Raw genomic sequence first — 21848 nt, 5'->3', positions numbered from 1 at the left:
ACAGCTAAAGCCAAAACGGCCATATGTCAACAATGGTTGAATTTAGGAAGTGGGATAACAATACCATACTGTCAACTTTCGAATAATATAATGTTGAAAAAATATTTAAATAAGTAGCAAGTAACAAAAGCAAAGTCCTCCATACCCCAAAGTCACTAGGTCAGTATTTTCTGGGATGACTTCTGGATCCTCCCCTTCCTCAAGGCACTTCAGTTTATCAAGACTAAAACAAAAACAAACAAACAATCACCTCATCCTGTCCTTAGCAAGCAGGGGTTGTGTCCTAAATACATCACTGAATAATTAAGCAATCAGATAACCAGAATTAAAGGCGAATTCTGTGCCGATATTCTATAAAGAAAGGGATATATGGCTGGGTGAAGGCGGCCAATACTGTTAAATGGAGAAAGATACCGTTATTTTTATATTTTCATTTAAAATAAGGCACTTTGAAGACTATCTCAATAATAGCATACCCAGGAGGTCCCCAAAAGAGACCAGAGATAATCAAGGTTTTGACACTGTTGTGGTTAAATCTCCTTCCAGCCTCATCATAAACTAAGGTTCCTCCGTCGTCAAAGTGTCTTGTCAAAGACAGATACACGTCGCTGTTACTCTGATTGCCTTCCTACATTAATAAGCACTTTAAAAACTAGTGAACAGAAAAATTAATCTTTCATGCAGCTCTCTCGTCCCTTCAATCCCACTAGCAGAAATTGTACATTCCCATCACGGGACTTCTCCCGTTGTTCCGGGAAAGCTTTGATAGGGCGGCCCTTCTACCCCGGGGAGTAAACCACAGGCCCGCCCCCATGAGGCCCAGGTGCGCGCAGGAGCAAGGCTGCACCCGCGTTGACTCCAAGCCGCAAGAGCCCCTCGGCCCCACACTCACCCGCACACCGCCCTCAGCTCGGCTGCCGCTTCCAGGCTGCAGCCCAGATCCCGGGCAACGGCCTCATCCTCCTGGCCGGAGTCAGCAACCCCGCGGCCCCCAGGCAGCGCCGGTGCTGGCGGCTCCTTCAGCGACAAGTCCCCTTCCCCGCGCAGCCGGCCAAGCCACAACTCCCCGAAAGCGGCCACATGGAAAACGCGCGTATTCATCTCAGGAAGCTCGTACTCTGGGAAGTTGCAGCCGCCACTGCTGGGGACCGGGTTCTGCCTGCCACCCACCCCGCCGCCACACGTTGAGCCGCCCCTGCTGCCTTCAGCCATGTTCGCCCCTCTCCCTTCCCGGCGAAAAGCGGCTGATCAAGGCCTTGCGGGGCTTGCTGGGACTTGTAGTTGCGCGTAGCCCGGGCCGGCGAGCAACTGGGCTGCACTGGCGCAGCTTTAGACACTACGTTTCCCGTCAGGCGCCGAGTTGGGCCCGCCCCCGGGCGCGGCAACCCGAGCCTCCGCGTGCAGGGCTTGAACTCATTGTTCTCTGGTCTCGGCTCACAGGAGAGCGGCTGCGGCTTTCTTTTCATCGCAGCTTGTCTGGGTGGGTTCTCAGCCCGCTCGGTTACGCAGCATCGTTCTATGCGGGATAGGGCGGTTTTGGCACGTCCTTTGGTCCCCCTCGTTGTTTGCCTCTCGGCCCTGAGGTGCGGAACTTTTCCTTGACTCCAGGGTTCGAGAGCTGCTGCCTCACTGCCCCAAAGCCTGAGAGACTTGAGGGTCGAAGGCTGAGACCCGGGGCACGACTGGTCCTCCAGGTCCGGTTCGTTTAGAACCTCTTCAACGGCCCCATGTTAGTGTGTATATACGTATCATTGCTGTACACGCACAGAATAATTTTTGAGCGCCTACTGTATATTAGACGCTGTACAGTATTATCCCTAACGTATATTTTTAAAAATCACAACAGCTTTTCCAGGCAGGTATTATCACCCCAGTTGTGCTGTTGAGGAAGGAGTTAACTGCTAGGAAACAGAAGCAAGGTCGGAACTCTGGGATTTTAAATGTAAACTAAGAAACTCTCCCTCCAATCTGAGGACCTGAGGATGTGCCCTTAGACATAGCTTGTGTCAGACAGTGGAAGGGTTAGAAGGAAAAAAGCCAAGAGTTTAAATAAGCAAAGGCAGAAAATAGAGAAGTCACGGTGACTTGGAATAGTGGGGCTGAGGCCATCTTCTCCCCTAGACTTGCCATTATGTAAGACAGTAATTTCTTTAATCTTTAGCTAGTTTGAGTTGAATTCTCACAACCTGAGGACAATTAGTCTTCCCAGTGCCTGTAAACCTTGCTCTAAATCCCTTAACAGGGGAGTTCTCACTCCAGAGAATGAAGTCACGTTTCAGATGTAAGAACTCTTACATATATCTGGAGATTGAGTAACATTGTCTTCAGGAGTGGAGACCACAGTGGTTCCTGAGAAGCAGGGGGAAGGGGCAGGACCAGAAAGAACACAGCAGGGGAAGGTGGTTCACTATGAGGTGTGGCATTTCAGAACAGCATCTTGAGATGTGTGGATCGCAGGGATCAGGGGGGAAAGAAGGGTTAGTGGTCGGCACCAGCGGAACTCCTTTGAGTCTTAGCGCCAGCGGCCACTCCTTGGAATAAGTCTAAAGAGGTCCAGAATAACCACTGCAGCATAAAAATTATTTTGAGCTGAAGGCATTTAAGAATTGGCTTTTTTTCCTGAACTCCATTATCTTTCTAAATATGGAGACTCCCCAAAGAACTCAATTGTCATAAATTCTCTCCCACAACTAGAGTAGATTGACTAGAAGTGGGCATCACACTTACACATTGTCACAAAGCTGTATTTCCCATCTGTTCTCCTAAGGACCTATTTATCTTTCCTGAAAGTCATTTGTTTTCCAATAAGTGCCCTTTCTCCCCTTCCCCTGTTAAGAAGTCATTTGTTTTCCTGTAAGTGCTGCGCTCCCCTTCCCCTTATCTCATTAAGATAGTACATAAGCCCAAATTTTAACCGCCTCCTTGCGTCAGCATTTTCTGTGAACACTCATTAATCTGTCTTTTGTCAGTTTAATTCACAGTTCCCAAATGACAATATAAGAGTGTAGAGGAAGTTTTTCCTCTTCAGCCATGGCAAAGGAAGCTTCTGGCCCTGTTGCAAGTTTGGCAGAAAATGGGAGCATTCTTAGACCTGGCAGTAGGACAAGACGACAACAGAAAGGAGATAGAAAGATTCTAAGATCCCAGGATAGATATAGTCCTTGTAATTCTGGGTGAGTTTTGTATGATTCCTGAGGGAGGAAAACAAAACAAAAACAAAGGTTTCCCAATTGTGGATGTTGGAACCAACCACTGGGTTGAGGTCGTGGCATTAATTTAGAGACAGGATTCTGAGTAGTGGCACAAACCAAGATTGTGACTCTTGATTGGAGAGTAGGAATAGGGAGACATGAGCTCTCAAAGTTTGCCTCTGAGCATTAGTTTCCTCACTTGAGATGCTTACATGAGCTCATCAGGTGATGAAAACTGGCTTGCTGGGGGGGGAGCCGTGGCAAACTGGGGAGTACCAGCCTCTGTCTACAAAGCTACCATGGCTGCCATGTAGGAATGCAGGATTTCTCCACCAGAGCTTCCAACATTTCTAAAGAAGTCAGATATTTAGCTTTTTAACAACAACAACAAAAAAAGTGAAATCTCCTGATCTTCAAATGTGGGCAATTAATTTTGTTAAATTACTTAAACAAGGAGGCCATTAGATTGAGGTGGCTCTAATTCAATGGCAGCCTGCCTCAGAAAACCAAAGTCTAAGTCTGTAAATGCCTCAAGGTTACAAAATCAAAATGCTAAGGACAACCAATCACAAACAGCCAACTAGACTTCAAGCTATAACCATTCAATAATTGCTTTGCTTCTGCCTTTTCTCTATAAGATTCTCTCCCCAGGCTCCAGTCAGTGGAGTTCTCCTAACCACTTCCTGTTTGGCACTGCCCTATTTGAATTGATTTTTGCTCAAAGAGAGTCAAAAATTTTAACATGCCTCAGTTTATCCTTTAACAGTTCACATAACATTTAAAAACAGTATTCAAACCAAACACAACACACATAGGCATCTGGCCAGTGGCCTGCCTGTTTGTGATCTCTGATCTATTGTATCTCTAAAATTCACCCAGCTCCCAATTTATGTAATTCCAAAAGTGAACTTCTTTCATCTTGGTTTCCAAAGTAACTCTACCACTGCCCCAAGGCCTCCTTTCTCAGAATTAGACTATAGGTAACTGGGAGTCTCACTTGGGGTTGAAACCATATGTTTCCCACATTTCAATAGTAACTGTCCAAGTTGTATTTCCATTTAGCTCTCTCTGATGTCTAAATCTTTCGTATAGCTAAGTCATTTATTTTATTCTTCTCCTCTGGCTTTGGCTTTTTTCCCTCTGAGTGGACAACTGGTCTGGATTTTTAAAAATAATTTTTGAATAAGCACATAATTTAAAAGGTAGAAATATCAACTGTATTATTATTGACTATATTCCAATAGAGTCAATAACAATGTAATATCTTTGTATGGTGAGAGATGGTAACTACACTTATGGTGATCATTTTGTAATGTATAGAAATATCATATCACTATGTTGTGCACCAGGAACTAACATAGTGTTGTAGGTCAATGATACTTCAAAAAACAAACTCGTAGAAAAAGAGATCAGACTGTGGTTACCAGGGGCAAGGGGTGGGGAGAGGGAGATTGGATGAAAGTGGTCAAAAAGTAGAAACTTACAGTTATAAGATAAATGAGTACAAGGGATGTAATGTACAACATGATTAACATAATTATTGCTGCTATATATTATATATGAAAGTTAAGAGAGTAAATCCTAAGAGTTCTCATCACAAGGAAGAAAATAGTTTTTTTCTTTTTCTTTTACTTTGTATCTATATAAGATGATGGATATTCCCTAAACTTATTGTGATAATCGCTTCATTGATGTATGTAATCATTATGCTGTACATCTTAAACTTATACAGTGCTGTATGTCAATTATATCTCAATAAAAGTGGAAGAACAAAAAGATACAAATATCATGCAGTGAAAGTCTCCCTTTCTATCTTTCCCCCAGTCATGTAGAGCCCCTTCCTAGATTTCTGGAGGCAACCATAACCTCCAGTTAGCAATTTCTTGTGTACCTTTCCAGAGAAATAATATATTTTATATAAATATATATGTATGTATGTATACATATTTCACACACACGTGTATGCATGTACACACATATTTTGCATACAATACATGCTGTTCTATATTCTATACCTCATGTTTTTCATGTGAGGTTATATCGTAGACATCCTTTTATATAAATATAAAAAGCATCCTATTTCTTCCACTGTATCTGTCAAGTTTCTTTAACTAGTTCTCCCTTGAAGTACATTTAAGCTGTTTGTAGTCTTCTGCTTGTACAATTAATGCAGCAATGAATAATCTTACAGGCAGTCATTTTGCTGATTACTATCTGTCCTCAGGCCCCAATTAAAAACTCTATTTAAAAATTATTCTTTTGCACTCTCTTGGATTACTCACCCTGGGGGAAGCTGGCTGCATGTCATGAGGACACTCAAATGTCACTATGGAGAGGCTGATATGATGAGGAACTGAGAAGAGGGCTCTTACCATTGATCAGCAGTAACCTGTCAGGTGGTTGAGGGAACCACCTTGGAAGCAGACCCTCCAGCCCAGTCAAGCCTAAGAGAATTGCATCCCTGCCAACACTAGCTCATCTGTTCCCAGATTCCTGACCCACAGAAATTGTGTGAGATAATAAATACTTAAGCTGCCACATTTTGGGGTAACCTGTTACACAGCAATAGATAACTCATAGAGGGAGTGAGGTGAACACAGCCATGCATTAAGAGGGTAAATCTATACAGGGGACCTTGCCAGAGAGGCAAGAAGTAGGGAAATAATTAAGGAAACACTTGCAATAATCCAGTTAAGAGGCAATGGAGGGTCTACGAAAAGAGACAAGGATCCAGCCCTGGAGAAACAACCTGAGTTTGTACATTAATGATGATATCCTATAACAGCAATTTTAGTACATTAACGATGTTATCGACAACAGCAATTTTAGTCATCTGACTCTGGTTGATTAGCGTTCAGCTGGCACAGGATTGAGGTCAGAGGGGACAAGAAAGGGAATAAAGTTTTGGATAGAGAGATTAATCAACTCAGTAAGGCAACTTGGTGTTAGGGGGCCTTGGTTTCGATAATAAAAATGCATGAAGATTCATCTACTTGAACAGCAATATTTCTAAAAATGACTGATTCTGAGAGGATTAAATGCTATTGCACCCATTGAAATCACCTTTCAACTCTGACCTTGGTCAGAATGGGCTCTTCGTATTGAATGGTGACTTCCTTCTCCTAGTCATCTTCTTTTGACTCTCTGTTGATCCTATCTTGTTGAATAGCATTTCCAATTGTGGGACACCATTTGGGGAACATTCTTGCCTTGAGGTGCTGACATCTTGCTTGGGAAAAATCTGGATAATCAAGATTATGTACTGTTTTGTCTGTTCTTTCCTTTGCTTTTACCATTGTGAAATACACACACACACAAACACAGACACATACACATATAAAGGATTCTTTTGGTTAAACATTGTTTGTGTTTCAAAGCACTGATGAGTTTTATCTAAAAATAGAAATGATGTCTCTAAATTTACAAATACTCTTTTGCAATCCAACCGTCATCTTGACTAAGAACAAATCTCTATTGATCAATTACCAAAGCTACACTGCCGTGGCCATATTCTAAACCAATGGATTTTTCAGTCATTTACATCTGACCCACGATTAGCAGGGAGCCTACCTAAATTTAAGTGGCAATTACAGCGTGCTGGATCTTTCTTAGTTTTGGGTTCTGTGGGACAGGCATTCCCAACAGGTTCAAAGAAAGGCCCGGCAAGAGCAACTGTGGAGCAGCTTCGGCTACAGCCACCTCTTCTTTGGTATTTCTACTGAGAGGGATAGGGCCAAATGCCCAATTCTGATTCACCCCTTAGGCATCGCGAGGCTTTAGGGAAATAAGAACTAGCCAGCTCTTTCCTCAACGGGGTTGAGGACACCTTAAAGATACCAAAAGGAGAAAATCTTTCGCTTGGTGCTGTTCCTGCATTCTCTGCTTCAACAAATTACATGTTCATGTGGAGGATTGCTTTCCTGAAGCCAGGGGACCATGTGGGAGTTTCTCTCTGCCAAAGAAAGAAGTAGCAGAAGGACGGAAAGGGGATGTGTGACGGGAAAGACAGCTGAAGTACCCTTAGTCATAAAGGCGGTTGGTAGAATAATAATAACAATTTAGTGAGAAGTAAGATTTATAAACTTGCAGAGGCCTGATATGAATTATAAGGAATTTTAACAACCAAGGTGGAAAACCTGAATTGAGTGTCCTCTTCAATTCTAAGCAATGATACTTTTCAAAGCTGAATAACTGTTAATAGATATATATTTGCATAATGAATTTTTAAAAATAATCATTGTGTGGTTTTTTTTGGCTGTGTTGGGTCTTTGGTGCTGCGCGCGGGCTTTCTCTAGTTGCGGTGAGCGGGGGCTACTCTTCGTTGTGGTGCGTGGGCTTAGGAATTTTAACAACCAAGGTGGAAAACCTGAATTGAGTGTCCTCTTCAATTCTAAGCAATGATACTTTTCAAAGCTGAATAACTGTTAATAGATATATATTTGCATAATGAATTTTTAAAAATAATCATTGTGTGGTTTTTTCTGGCTGTGTTGGGTCTTTGGTGCTGCACGCGGGCTTTCTCTAGTTGCGGTGAGCGGGGGCTACTCTTCGTTGTGGTGCGTGGGCTTCTCATTGCAGTGGCTTCTCTTGATGCGGAGCACAGGTTCTAGGCGCGCGGGCTTCAGTAGTTGTGGCACGAGGGCTCAGTAGTTGTGGCGCACAGGCTTTGTTGCTCCGAGGCCTTTGGGATCTTCCTGGACCAGGGATGGAACCCGTGTCCCCTGCACTGGCAGGCGGATTCTTAACCACTGCACCACCAGGGAAGCCCTGTATAATGATTTTTTTTTAAATTCTCTAAATTGTCTCCAACTAATTGTTTTAGGATACCTCTATTGTTTGCTGTTCTCCCACCATCCCCACCTCTGTTCCACTGATAAGTACAAATTAGGCAATTAGCTTTTTCCAAGAACAATGCCAAATTTATTGGAAGGTATTTAAAATCTTAGATTAGCAAAGAGAGTGAGAGAGTCTACTGGTAGAAAATAATAGAATCAGAGAAAAGAAGTATCAGAAAACATTTTAGTTCCTTTTGATTATAGAGACTGTGGACATGGAGAGATTTGGAAGAAGCTATCATTTTTTGGAGGGAGGCTTGAACCAGGACATTGTCTGACTCCCATGATGTGAGGCTGGTATCATCCTAAAATTCTGCAACCAAGCATACTTTTTTAAAATCTGTTGAAGTTCACCTACTACCTTTATAAGACACATTCACTGATGTAAGAGGAAAAGATCCTGGAAATAGTATAAAATGATTGAAGGTTAGAAGCTGTGGGACCAGGTAATGAAATACTCTCTGATATTAGATTTTGCCCTTACCTCAGAAGGAAAGCATCTTTCCACTGTAAAGTTTCTTTCTTTCTTTCCATACTCCTTGGAAGCAAGTCACTAAGCACAGTTCATACTCATGGGGGTGTGGAGTGGGGAAGGAGTGGGAATTAAGTTTCATCTCCTGGAGCAAGGAGTAGTTATATATTGATAAGTTATTTGAAATCCTATTAGGGAGATTTGTCCCTTCTCCTTCACGTATTTAATTATTCAATATTTTATTTATATCAGTATGGACTCACGGATATTTATTTTATGTTTTGGATTATCATCCATTACTATGTATTAATCACGTGCTTCAGATGCTTTGACATCGGGGTCTTGCTGAGCCTGGAGAGACTGCCCCTCCCAGGGATAGCCAATTTCTAGAGATAGTAAAGGATTCTCCTTTGGGTGTGCCTTTCAAATGCAAACCAACCTACCCAGAATGGGCACACACCCCCCCCACCCCCCCACCCCCGCTACCTTCTCTATCAGGTTCTCACTCTCAGGGTTACTATTCCTCTGCCCTAATTAGCCAGGTCCAGGTACCAGCCAACTACAGGCAGCCCCTATGCCCCAGAACCACTGAAATTATTTAAATCAGCCAACCCTAAACCTGCTTACCTTGCCTCGCCTGTTTCTTCCTGCAGAAGCTACAATAAGGGCTCTTGCCCGCATTTCCCTCTTGCTTCCTCTGCCTCCTGATCAATCCTGGTGCTCCCTCCTGTGTGGCATGCCCCCTCTTAGGAACCGTGAGTAACAAACCATCTTTACACTGGCAGTCATCTCTTGATCTGCTAGCCTTCACCACAGATGAATAATAATAAAACCTACTTTTTTTTTTTTTTTTTTTTTCGGTACGCGGGCCTCTCATTGTTGTGGCCTCTCCCATTGCGGAGCACAGGCTCCGGACACGCAGGCTCAGCGGCCATGGCTCACGGGCCCAGCCGCTCCACGGCATGTGGGATCCTCCCGGACCGGGGCACGAACCCGTGTCCCCTGCATCGGCAGGCGGACTCCCAACCACTGCGCCACCAGGGAAGTTTTCTTTTAACCTCTTTATGGGAGTATAATTGCTTTACAATGGTGTGTTAGTTTCTGCTTTATAACAAAGTGAATCAGCTATACATATACATATATCACCATATCTCCTCCCTCTTGCAACTCCCTCCCACTCTTCCTATCCCACTCCTCTAGGTGGTCACAAAGCACCGAGCTAATCTCCCTGTGCTATGTGGCTGCTTCCCACTAGCTATCTATTTTACATTTGGTAGTATATATAAATCCGTGCCAATCTCTCACTTCATCCCAGTTTACCCTTCCCCCTCCCCGGGTCCTCAAATCCATTCTCTACATCTGCATCTTTATTCCTGTCCTGCCCCTAGGTTCTTCAGAATTAGCATTGTATCTTAAAGATCTTTCATATTGGTAAATAAAGAACTTTCTCAGTCTTTTTAAAGTTGCATAGTCTTCCATCAAATGGCTACACCATATTTATTTAATCAGTGCTCATTAATTTACACATGGTTTTTTTTTCAGTCTCTTACAAAAAATGCCGCAATGATTAATCTTATACATAAGTCATTTGTTACATGTACAAATACATCTGTAGGACAAATCTCAGAAATAAGATTGCAAAGTTGAATAGTTAACAAATGGTCATTCTTGCAGTTTTCCTAAAGCAGTCCTACCCTTCATGAATTCATCCTTATTCTCCAAAACTCATTTTAAACTTTAGCTTCTCTGCAAAGACTTTCTGATCCCCTTTCTAAAGACTGTCATTTGCTTCCACATCAGTGCTCTCACTGCCTCATATCTGTACCCTCATTATAGCTCTCAGATTTTGTACTGAGATTATTTATTGGTATGGCAGTTACTTTCACTGGTCTATGATGTTCAAAAGCAGGGATGCTGCCTATACATTTCTGTAATTCTAGGACCATGGACAGTGCCTAGTGTGCAGTAGATGCTCAATACAGATGGATAGATGCATATATTGATGACTAAATAAATATGACCAAAGAAATTACTATTACTGGAAAAAAGTTCCAAAAATTATCCTATAGAGAACCTAGGACAAATATCAATGTTAAATACATGTGTGCATGATTATGCATTAAGATTTGGCTTGGCTAGGTGAGTTGACTGAGAAAGAGAGGTTCTGAACCAGGAGCAGGATACATTGAGCTCAGATAAGCAGTCAACAGTTGAGATCTGTACTGGATAAGGTTCATATGGATGCAAGAACCAGAAACATCTTCTATCACTCAAGCAAAAATTAGATTTATTGTGGAAGTTTACAATAGAAGGCAGAGCTATTGTAAACAGCCAAGCCTCAGGAAGGGTTGGTAACAGGGTCAGTCCTTTAGAAACAAGAAGAGCTTGTGGGTTTCTCTCCTGAACATTGCCAGAGATGACTCAGCTCTTACCACTTTCTGTCTCTGTTTAAGTTCTCAGAGTTCCCAGGAAAGTACCGGATGGGTCAGGAGTCTCTTCCCTTGGATCATTCAGGCATAACTAAAGGACAGAATGGGTAACATAGGCATAGCCTTTCGGGAAACCATTATGTGCCAGGCTGCCATTGTAATTTTTGACTACAGAGGAACCAAGGTGACGAGGTAGTGGGTTTCTTATCAGGTGTGTATGTCAGAATGACAAGGAAGCCAGGGAAACCTAGAAACCAGGTCAGTGGGGTAAGGAATAGGATAGGAGAGCAAGCAGAAGCCTAGACATCAAGACTTGGGCAATAGGTCTGAAGTGGACTGACAGGCAGCCAAATGTGGAGTTGGAGTCATCTGAGCACATCTGGCCCCAGGTCAAGATTGGCTCTGGGAACTAGAAGAGGCCAAGCCTGCCCTTGGGAAATGAGTTGGGGAGCCAGTAGGAAGGATGTGCAGGCTGGGCCTGGCATGGACCATTCCTTGACGCAGAATTTGGAGCAGAGCTCTTCATTCATATGTATTTCCCTTCACTCACTGGCCAGCTGGCAGTGTGAAGGACTGGCCCAGCATGCCTCAATCCCAACAAAGTGTACCAACAACAGTGCTCATGTATGTCATTGTCTCTCAGTTATTGGTGTTTATTGTTTTTTTTCTAGTTGTTGTTATTTGGCCTTGAATCCAACTTATATGCTGGTGTGACTGAGAAAAGGGAGGATATTAGTGTTCATTTTGTGTCTACTATGTTCTAGACACAGTGGTAGAGATCTCATATGCATTATTACATTTTAAAAATATCCTCAAAATAGCTCTTTGAGGGAAGGATTAGGCCCCTTTTTATAGATAAATTAACTGAGGCAAGGAATGTGTCTTTGTCTGTTCAGGCTGCTATAATGAAATACCACAGACTGGGCAGCTTATAAACCACAAATATTTATTTTTTACAGTTCTAGAGGCTTGGAAGTCCAAGATCATGGCACTGGCAACTTTGGTGTCTGGTAAGGGCCCACTTCGTAGATGGCTATTTTTTGTTGTAATTTCACATGGCAGAAGGGCTAGGGAGCTTTCTCTCTGAGGCTTCTCTTAAAAGAGCACTAATCCCACTCCTAAGGGCTCTGTTTTCATGACCTAGTCACCTCCCAGAGGCCCTGTCACCTCACACAATCACCTGGGAGGTTAGGTTTCAAGATACGAATACTGGCGGAACACAAACATTCAGACCAGAGCAGAAGGTCTAATAACTTGAACAAAGTTCTCTCAGACCCCAATGCTCATATTTCCTTCTTCACAGCACTCTCTAGACTCTTGGGCCTCATCACATGCACACTGGGGCCTGTTTTCTTGATAGTGACTGTTTGACAGCCATACTGCCACAGGCAATGGAACGTACTTGGAATCAGGAAACCTCAACTCTGGGCTCAGCTGTGTTATCAATTAGCTGGTGGCTTAGTTTTCTCATCTGTAAAGTGAGTGGGTTGAACTAGCCGACATCAAGGCTCTTTTACTGCTCTAAAAATGCCATGCCTCTGGTTTCATAGCCTTTGAGGCAATTAAAGATCACTTCTGTTTTAGAGAACTTTAATTTGGTCTGTAGCTATACGCCATGCTGGTGCTACGTTTTGTTAGCCTCTGCAAAGATATGTTGTATTCTTGACATTTTTCATTATTCCTTTGCTAATTTTTTCCATATGATATCATATATGATTCAGTGAAGCAGACTTGTACACCACAGCAGTGTGCTCTGGCATTCCCAAGGAGTCTTTGAACTTACCTATATAGTTTCTCAGGGATAAGGTACATTGCCATTTTCACTTTCAGGATTGGCCCATAAAAGTTGTTTTAAAACTTTCTCCCCCATTTTTAGCGGTGAAAATTGTTTTTCAAATATAATTCTTATTTAGAACTCCAAACTGTAAAGCAAATGTAACTGGATGTGAAAAAGAGTCATTACATCAACAGCTGAGAAAAAAAATTCCTGCTGGGGGAAAAGTAGTTTTTGGATTGGAAAAGACTTCTATGTAAAGAAAGTGAGACAAACTTTTGAGCACTAGAAGTGAATGGAAATTTGGAGGTGGAAGGATTGCACAAAAGAGAAGAGAAAGGGCCCGGCTGTACAGTGGTAGGCTGGAACTCAAGGCCCCTGAAACGGATGGAAGGATCTTTTCTAGGAGTGGGGTGTGTCTAATATTCAAGTTTTAATTCTTGGGTTTCTGCGATGGAAATCTGAGTGTAAGTGCCTGACATTAAGCTTTTGATTGCCGAGGCATCCATTTCAAAGATATCCATCTTGAATAAACATACTGCCAGCACTGTGCTTTATAAGGCTGATAGATAGTCAAATCTTAGAAAGTAGTAGAACATAGCAGTTAAGAGCGCAGGTCTGATTTCTTAGTGTAGACACATCCTGGCTATATGAAACCAGGCTAATTACTTATCTGTATTTTCATTGTCTCCCCTATAAAACGGAGTTTACAGGCTAGTGTTATTGCTTTATATAGCTGCACTTTCATTTTTGACCTAAACTGAATCACCCCACTTTGTCATTGATTTTTTTTTCTCCAGACTTGGATCTTAATGATTTTCAGCTTATCCCAAATACATGAAAATCTTCATAAAATAATAGGGATAATTACAGATAAAACAACAACTAATAAAAAAACTTCTGAAAGCAAGTCTACTGTAGAAATTTTAAACTACATCTAGTAATAGTATCTAATTGAGCATAGAGTTTCCCATGAATGTAATTTTTAGTGGGATGGTATAACTTTATCATTATCTCAAGTACTATAAAATAGAAGAAATCACACACACTTTCCACTTGTGGGCATCTGGATCTGAACAGGTGAGACCCCAGTGTGACACCCACAGAAAGACGGCCAAAGATGAGTCCCCGGGTAATTAGCATGGGCACAGTAGGAATAGGCCACAAAAGATTAGGGTTGACTAAGTTTAGAGATGTGGTTCTTATTTTCCCTAATAACTAAATCCTTACAGATACCCAACGTTCCCAGAGGCTGGATGTCTTTTTCCTTTTGTCACCCACCCCCACCCACCCTGTCTACTATCTATTTAGCTCTACCTGTGATGTTTCTTACTTCTTTTGGAATTTGCCAATAGGCTGCCTCTTCCCAGCTTAGATGCCCTGGACCATCTTCCTATTTGGATATTAGCCAGCAGCATTCAAGTCCTGTCTCTTGTTTCTATAATAACCAATTGCCAGATTCAGGTTTCCCTAAACTAACTGACCCCTAGCTTTGTTCCTAAGTTCATACCCAGACTTCACTGGTTTGGCTCAGTCAGATACCATCCATGATCCAGTTAAAACACAAAGAACCTATATTCTAGAGCCTGCAGGTAGAGCAAATTAAACAAAACATGAATAGAAGGAAAGAACTAATAAAAGAGAAGTGAGAAAGATAAGTCACAGAAGTAGTATATTAAATTATTAAAACAAACAGTTGATTATTGGAAATATTAATGGAATTGAGGAGGAATGATAAAGAAAAAAACAGGAGAGGCAAAATTATAAATATCAGGAACGAAAAAGAGTCTCTTTAGAAAGTGGTGTTGGGAAAGTTGGACAGCTGCATATAAATCAATGAAGCTAGAACACACTCTCACAGCATACACAAAAATAAACTCAAAATGGCTTAAAGACTTAAATGTAAGACATGACACCATAAAACTCCTAGAACAGAACATTGGCAAAACATTCTCTGACATAAATCATACCAATGTTTTCTCAGTGACCTAAAAAAACCATCTACCAAGGCAATAGAAATAAAAGCAAAAATAAACAAATGGGACCTAATCAAACTTATAAGCTTTTACACAGCAAAGGAAACAATCAACAAAATGAAAAGACAACCTACACCCTGGGAGAAAATATTTGCAAATGATGTGACCCACAAGGGCTTAATTTCCGAAATGTACAACAGCTCATAGAACTCAATAACAAATAAATAACCCAGTCAAAAAATGGGCAGAAGACCTAAATAGACATTTCTCCAAAGAAGACATACAGATGGCCACTGGGCCATGAAAAGATTTTCAACGTCACTAATTATTAGAGAAATGCAAATCAAAACTATAATGCGGTACACCTCACACTGGTCAGAATGGCCATCATTAAAAGTCTACAAATAATAAAGGGTGGAGAGGGTGTGGAGAAAAGGGAACCCTTCTACACTAGTGGTGGGAATGTAAATTGGTGCAGCCACTATGGAGAACAGTATGGAGGTTCCTGTAAAAACTAAAACTAGAGTTGCCATATGATCCAGAAATTCCATTCCTGGGCATATATCTGGACAAAATTGTAGTTAAAAAAGACAGAGTCAAGATGGCAGTGTGGGAAGACGCGGAGTTAGCCTGGGGTGCCTGCCGGCTGCTGGTGGGGAACTCTGACCCCCTAGGAGATGGAAGAAACCCCAGAGTGAACCGGTAGGATGTAGGGGGACAAAGGGGGTAGGAAAAGTGGAGGCCAGACAAGATTGGAGTTCCTGAGGCTGGGGAGATCAGGAGAGGCAGACAAGAGGGACTCTCCAGGAAGAGCAGGAGAGGAGCGGAGGGCAATCACCTGGCCCACTCGGCTGGGGAGGTTGCTGAGCTCCCAAGCTGATCCCCTATACTCCAAGGCCCCTCCAGGCTGCGTGGGTCCTTAGGGGCATAGGAAGGAGGCCAGGGGGATCAGGAGAGTCATGCGGGAGCGGCCCTCAGGGAGGAGTGGGAGAGGAACAGAGGGCAATTGCCCCACCTACTAGGGCACAGGGAGCCTGTTGAGCTCCCAGGCCAGTCCCCTGCCCTCCAAGGCACCCCGTTTCACCCTCCCCTGCCCACATTGGTCCTGGGGGCATAGGAGGGAGGCCCGGAAGACCAGGCAGGAGATGCAGAAGGGAATGGCCCTCCCAGACCCCAGACTGGAGGAGCAGGAGAGGAGAGGAGGGCGTTTGCCCCGCCCTATCAAACCCAGGAAGCCTGCTGGGTGCCCAGGTGAGGTCCCCTGCCCTCTGAGACCAGGGGTGGAGGGCACGCCTGGGCCCGTTCTGTTCCTTGAGCCTAAGCCCCATGACCCACAGCTCCCAGGGCCTTTTCCAGCCCTGTGGGTCTTGAGCATTGGCCCCACCCACTGCCCAAACCTCACCCTTGCTTAGGCCCTGCTCTCCACAGCCAAGGCCTCCCCCATTCCCCCATCCCACCTTTTTTTTTTCTTTTCCCTCCTCTTCTTTTTCACTATTGTGATACTGATGTACCTTCCAGTTGTTGATTCATCTATATTTTTATTTTTACATTCTTTCTAACATATCTGTTAGTTTCCTAGTCTAATTTCATTTTTTACTTTGTCATTGTTCTTTTTTTTTTTTTTTTTTTTTTTTTGCTGCCCCACACGGCTTACGGGATCTTGATTGGCAAGCCCGGGGTCAGGCAGAAGCTCCTGCAGTGGGAGCTCTGAGTCCAAAACACTGGACTAACAGAGAACCTCAGACCCAGCTCTACGCAATAGCCTACAGACTCCAATGTTGGAAGCCTCAGGCCAAACAACCAGGAAAACAGGAACACAATCCCACTAATAAAAAAAAAAAAATGAGACAGTAAAAAAATATGTCACCGATGAATGAGCAAAGTAAAAACCTACAAGACCAAATAAATGAAGAGGAAATAGGCAATCTACCTGAAAAAGAATTCAGAGTAATGATGGTAAAGATGATCCAGATTCTCGGATATAGAATGGAAGCACGGATTGAGAAAATACAGAAATGTTTAACAAAGATCCAGAAGAACTAAAGAACAAACAAACAGAGATGAACAACACAATAACTGAAATGAAAAACACACTAGAAGGAATCAATAACAGAATAACAGAGGCAGAGGAACGAATAAGTGAGATGGAAGACAAAATGGTGGAAATAACTGTCGAGGAGCAGAATAAACAAAAAAGAATGAAAAGAATCGAAGACAATCCTAGAGACCTCTGGGATAACACTAAACACACCAACATTCAAACTATAGGGGTCCCAGAAGAAGAAGAGAAAAAGAAAGGGTCTGAGAAAATATTTAAAGAGATTATAGTAGAAAACTTCCCTAACTTGGGAAAGGAAATAGTCACCCAAGTCCAGGAAGCACAGAATCCTATACAGGATAAACCCTAGGAAAAACAGACCAAAACACATATTAATCAAATTAACAAAAATTAAATTCAAAGAAAAAATATTAAAAGCAGCAAGGGAAAAACAAAAAATAACATACAAAGGAATCCCCATAAGGTTATCAGATGATTTTTCAGTGGAAACTCTGCAGGCCAGAAGGGAGTGGCAGGATATACTTAAAGTATATGAAAGAAAGAAACAGAAAAGAAAGAAAGAAAGAAAAGAAAGAAATTTAATATACTACTTCTGTGACTTATCTTTCTTTCAGGTGAAAGAAAAAAAACCTACAACCAAGATTACTCTACCCAGCAAGGATCTCATTCAGATTCAATGGAGAAATCAAAAGCTTTCCAGAGAAGCAAAAGCTAAGAGAATTCAGCACCATCAAACCAGCTCTAAAACAAATGCTAAAGGAACTTCTCTAAGTGGGAAACACAAGAGAAGAAAAAGACTCACAAAAACAAACCCAAAACAATTAAGAAAATGGTACTAGGAACATACATATCAATAATAACCTTGAATGTAAATGGATTAAATGCCCCAACCAAAAGCCACAGACTGGCTGAATGGATGCAAAAACAAGAGCCATATATATGCTGTCTACAAGACAACCACTTCAGACCTAGGGACACATACAGACTGAGAGTGAGGGAATGGAAGAAGATATTCCATGCAAATAGAAATCAAAAGAAAGCTGGAGTAGCAATATTCGTATTGCTACTAAAAACTTCTACTCAGATGTTCATAGCAGCTTTATTCACAATAGCAAAAACTGGAAATAATCCAAATGTCCAGCAACTGTTGAATGGATAAACATATTGTAATGTTAAAAAATAATCACGAAAACCAATTCGATTCCATACAATGAAATATTACTCATCAATAAGATGGAATAGACTCCTGATATACACCAACACAGAGATAAATCTCAAAAGATTATGCTGAGTAAAAGAATTTCTATTTCTAAACTCACTGTGACAGAAAATTGACTGGTTGTTGCCTGGGCCTGAGAGTTGGGGGAGGGGAATGACTGCAAACTGGCATGGGTCACTTTTTGGGGCTAAGGAATGTTCTGTATCTTGTTTGGGGTCATGATTATAGGACTGTCTACATTTGTCAAAACTTATCAAACTCCACTTAAAATGTGTGAATTTTATTGCATGTAAATTACATCTCAGTAAAACTCATTTTTAGGAAAAAAATATTGCCTTTACAGAAAGGAGTAATTTTATTTACTTATTAAATCAAATAAAGCCCTTATAGCTTTTCTTAAAGTATAGCAATTGAATAGAATATCAAGTTCAGAAGCTTCAAGTTGTGTTTAATAATACTGAGAGTGAAACTCTATAAGACTTACTAGAAAAAAAGAGACAAAGAGGCTGCTTAGAGAGAGTTCCCTGGGAATTGATTCACTAGGTTTAACCACATCTCACAATAGATCTGTGTTCCCTGAATTTTCAATAGAGGCTTCCTTATTAACACCTGGCAGTCAAGGTAAGGCTGCCTTGCTCATGTTCAGCACACCTTGCTTAAATTCAGGTATCAGAAGAGGGTTGCCAGGTATCTTCACTCCACACTCAGAATAGCCTGAAGGGAACATACTTGTAAATGGAAACACAGGCTGTGTTCTGTCCTGGGCTGGCTCTGGAGGGTTCCCGCAGGGCTGAACATAGATAGGCCCACATTCAGCTCCTCTAAATGTCTGATCTGGAAAGAAGACAGCTTGTGATGAAAACCAATCTCTTGGCAAAAGCTACAAATTACCATTTCAGAATTTTCTAGCATGAAATAACTATACCATATGTTGTTCATACCCCTTGGGAGATGCCCTTTAAATTATGTCTTAATGCATGAAAGAACCTTTACTCAAGGGAGAACAAGAAAGGCAGTCGTTCCTATAAAGGACTCCGAATAAAAGAGCCAATGAGCTAAAAAGCAGGAGTCAGCAATTATGGAGGAAAAGGACACGCAGGATTTGGTTTCTTTAACCAGCTTGACACAAAGCAATCCCCAGCAGAAATCTCAGAGCTAAGCTCAGTTGTTTGCAAAGTCTAAGCTAAATATACTGATACCAACTTCAAGGATGAGGTGGAGTGGCAGCAAAAAGCTAAACAAAGGATGCTAATACGTGTTTTGCTGTTCTTAGAGGCAACCTGGTACAGAAAGATGGTTTTATGGCTTAAGTCACTTCACCACTCTGGGTTGGCCTCTCTCTCCCTGTCCTCTCTCCCCCACTCTCTTTAAGGTTAATAATATCTGTCTTGATGAGCAATTGTGACGTTTAAAGAGAACGCATGCAGGGCACCTTAGCACAATGTCTGGCTCCAAGTAGTTCAGTGAGTACTAAATATTATATGTAACAGGATGTTAAATGTCACATGTTGCAGATTAAATCGTAAATATGCTATGTAAAGGATGTATGCATTTTCTGTGGCTCTCCACATGGGGAAGTGGTAACATTGCAGGATTAAATTCCCAGATGGTTAGGAAAGAGTAAGCAACTCATCACAATAGAGATGCACTTGCCTTTATCAGGGGACGCGGAGAGATCCCCAGTGGCGGGGGTGTCTTGGTTATTCTGTGTATCCTCCTAGATCCATTATTCTCCCCAGAAGGCTAACCCCTGAGAACTCTATTACTTGAGCTCCCTTGCTGGCTAGCTACCAGGTGGGTTTGGCCAATGCGAAGCACTGGCAGGAAATCACTGAGCAAGAGGAGGGAGTTCTAGGCATTTCTTCCCACTGCCTCCTTGCATAGGTATTGTGTCTTTGGCAATGTTTGCATCCTTCCAGGACTACACTACAGCGAGGCGTCTCCTCTTTTGCAATCTCAGCCTTCACTGGGCTCTGGTGCTACTGTTCCCTTCCCTTGCCCTCTCCTACCTGGGGTGGTAATGGCTTTCACTGTTACAGATCTGTATGTGACATCATCCCTTCTGTGATCCATTAATCCTGGGCTCACCTCTATAAGCAGGTCTTTCATTAGAGTCTCTTTGTTTGAACCATCTGGGGCAAATGTTATTGTCTGCTAGATCAGGGGTCTCCCCAAAACTCATAAATGCACTCTCTAGAGAAAGATAAAGCTTTGATTATCAGGCAGTTTCAAAGAGTGCCAACTAGTTAACTGTAACAGTGCAAGTAATAATTTTCCTGGAAATACAAGAAACACAGGTAGTAAAAGAGAGGCGAAGGAGTAAAAGCCCAAAGTGAAAGAAGGAAAGAAGCTGATAACATCTGGCAATAAGCCAGAGCTGGGCGATGGGAGGAGAGGCCCCAGCTGAACATGAAGTTCAAAGTTTGACTATTACATGAGACTTGAAATACTGAAAATTGACCAGGGGATCTTGAATTACCTGACAATAATTAGAAAAGCCATAGGATCTGCTTCCATTTTATGCAGGGGAAGAGGAAGAACAAGCCCCGGTGAGTATATTTCAAAGGAGAGTGGGAGATAAATTTGTTTATTCTTATACACTAACGGCATGCTATTCAATATAATGCTTACATAATCACAGCTCTAGAAAGACTTATTTACACAGCACAGGTCATGGAGTTGGGGCCCAACCTGGATTTTGCTTGCCTATCTACTTAGCTCTAGACCTGCTGCTAAATCATCAACTTTATACTGGCATGGCAACCTGTTCATTTCCTTATTTTATGAGCAGAGGACATTTCCTTCCTATTTCTTTGCCCTGGTATAATCTTTTACAAATGCCACACTGACATGCAGCTGTATAATATTTATATACTTATATGGCACCATATAACAAATCACCATGGCTTGATTAGTTTAACTATTAATCTATACTCTCTGGTTAGATGGAAAGAGAAGATGAGTGTTGTTCCTGTTTCGATTGCATGCAGAAATCCGTGGTGGACTTGCAGGAGGGCGGTGGATCACAGAAGCACGACCTAGGAAAGGACTGTCATCACCGAATCCAACTTCATATCATGGCCATATTTTGTGCTACTTTCCAAGGGATGATACTTAGCGTTTTAGCATCTGAAATGCAATTGTTAGGGCATCCTAAAGTGTTTGGGCTTGGGGGCCTGACTCCCTTTGACCAAACACACATATATAAACCTAAAATGCCTATTTGTTAATTAACCACTAGATCTATACTGATCACGACCAAAGAGTTACGTTGCTGATCAACATGTTCTTGTCCTATTTGCAAAATCTATGTGGGAAGCCAGAATCCAATAAGAAGATTACTCAGGGAGCACAGAATTAGTGGAAAGGAAAACAACTGGATGACTTTAATGGCTAATGTCATCTAGGAATGATAAATGGCAGGAATCTGGCTGTTAGGCTATCTTGACCCAAGGGTGGGGACAGCAGCGTGCACCCTGGCCCTGTGCTAGATGCATCAAGTCCGTGTCTGTGTCTCTGACTCTCGTTCATGCTTCATTTACCAACCCAACCACAACCAGAGAGACACTCTTTCTTTAGGTGTGTTAACAAAGATACTTCAAGTTATGGTTACCTTGGCTGGCCTAGAAATCTTGGCATCCTTCTCTTTACCATAAGATTGCCAACCTCTGATACAATTCTTTCTTTGCTTATGATATAATCCAGCTCACAGAGGGCTTTTTTTTCCCCCTTTATCTCCAACTTCTTATTGAATCCTCACTTTGGGCCATGTCTACCACCTATGGCTACCAGATGGGAATGCATAATCTCTAGGACTAGTTTTCATTGAGTGCTATGCTTCTTAATTTCAGGCTTCCAAGCAGAGGGCCAGATGGTTATCTGTCTGTAGATGT

The 21848-nt window shown here is 42.2% G+C and overlaps 1 protein-coding gene across 3 annotated transcripts in view; it reads right to left on the bottom strand.

Moving 5' to 3' along the window:
- The window catches only part of SNAPC3 (small nuclear RNA activating complex polypeptide 3), a 42259-nt gene extending 41033 nt beyond the window's left edge, over nucleotides 1-1226 (bottom strand). For 2 of the 3 annotated variants that reach the window (XM_028494010.2, XM_024126783.2), the window contains exons 1-2: nucleotides 893-1226; nucleotides 146-223 (exon numbers count right to left, since the gene is read on the bottom strand). In XM_028494010.2, coding sequence (XP_028349811.1) covers nucleotides 146-223; nucleotides 893-1212 — 398 coding nt within the window. In that variant the 5' untranslated portion in view covers nucleotides 1213-1226. The remainder of the gene's footprint in view (nucleotides 1-145; nucleotides 224-892) is intronic. The other variant, XM_024126784.3, reaches the window with a different exon arrangement.
- Nucleotides 1227-21848: the final 20622 nt, after the last annotated feature.

This window comes from Physeter macrocephalus, chromosome 9 (genome assembly GCF_002837175.3).
Source record: "Physeter macrocephalus isolate SW-GA chromosome 9, ASM283717v5, whole genome shotgun sequence".
In the NCBI taxonomy this organism is placed as follows: domain Eukaryota; kingdom Metazoa; phylum Chordata; class Mammalia; order Artiodactyla; family Physeteridae; genus Physeter; species Physeter macrocephalus.
Note: the sequence above shows the minus strand (reverse complement) of the source record. Positions and strands in the feature narration are given on the sequence as shown.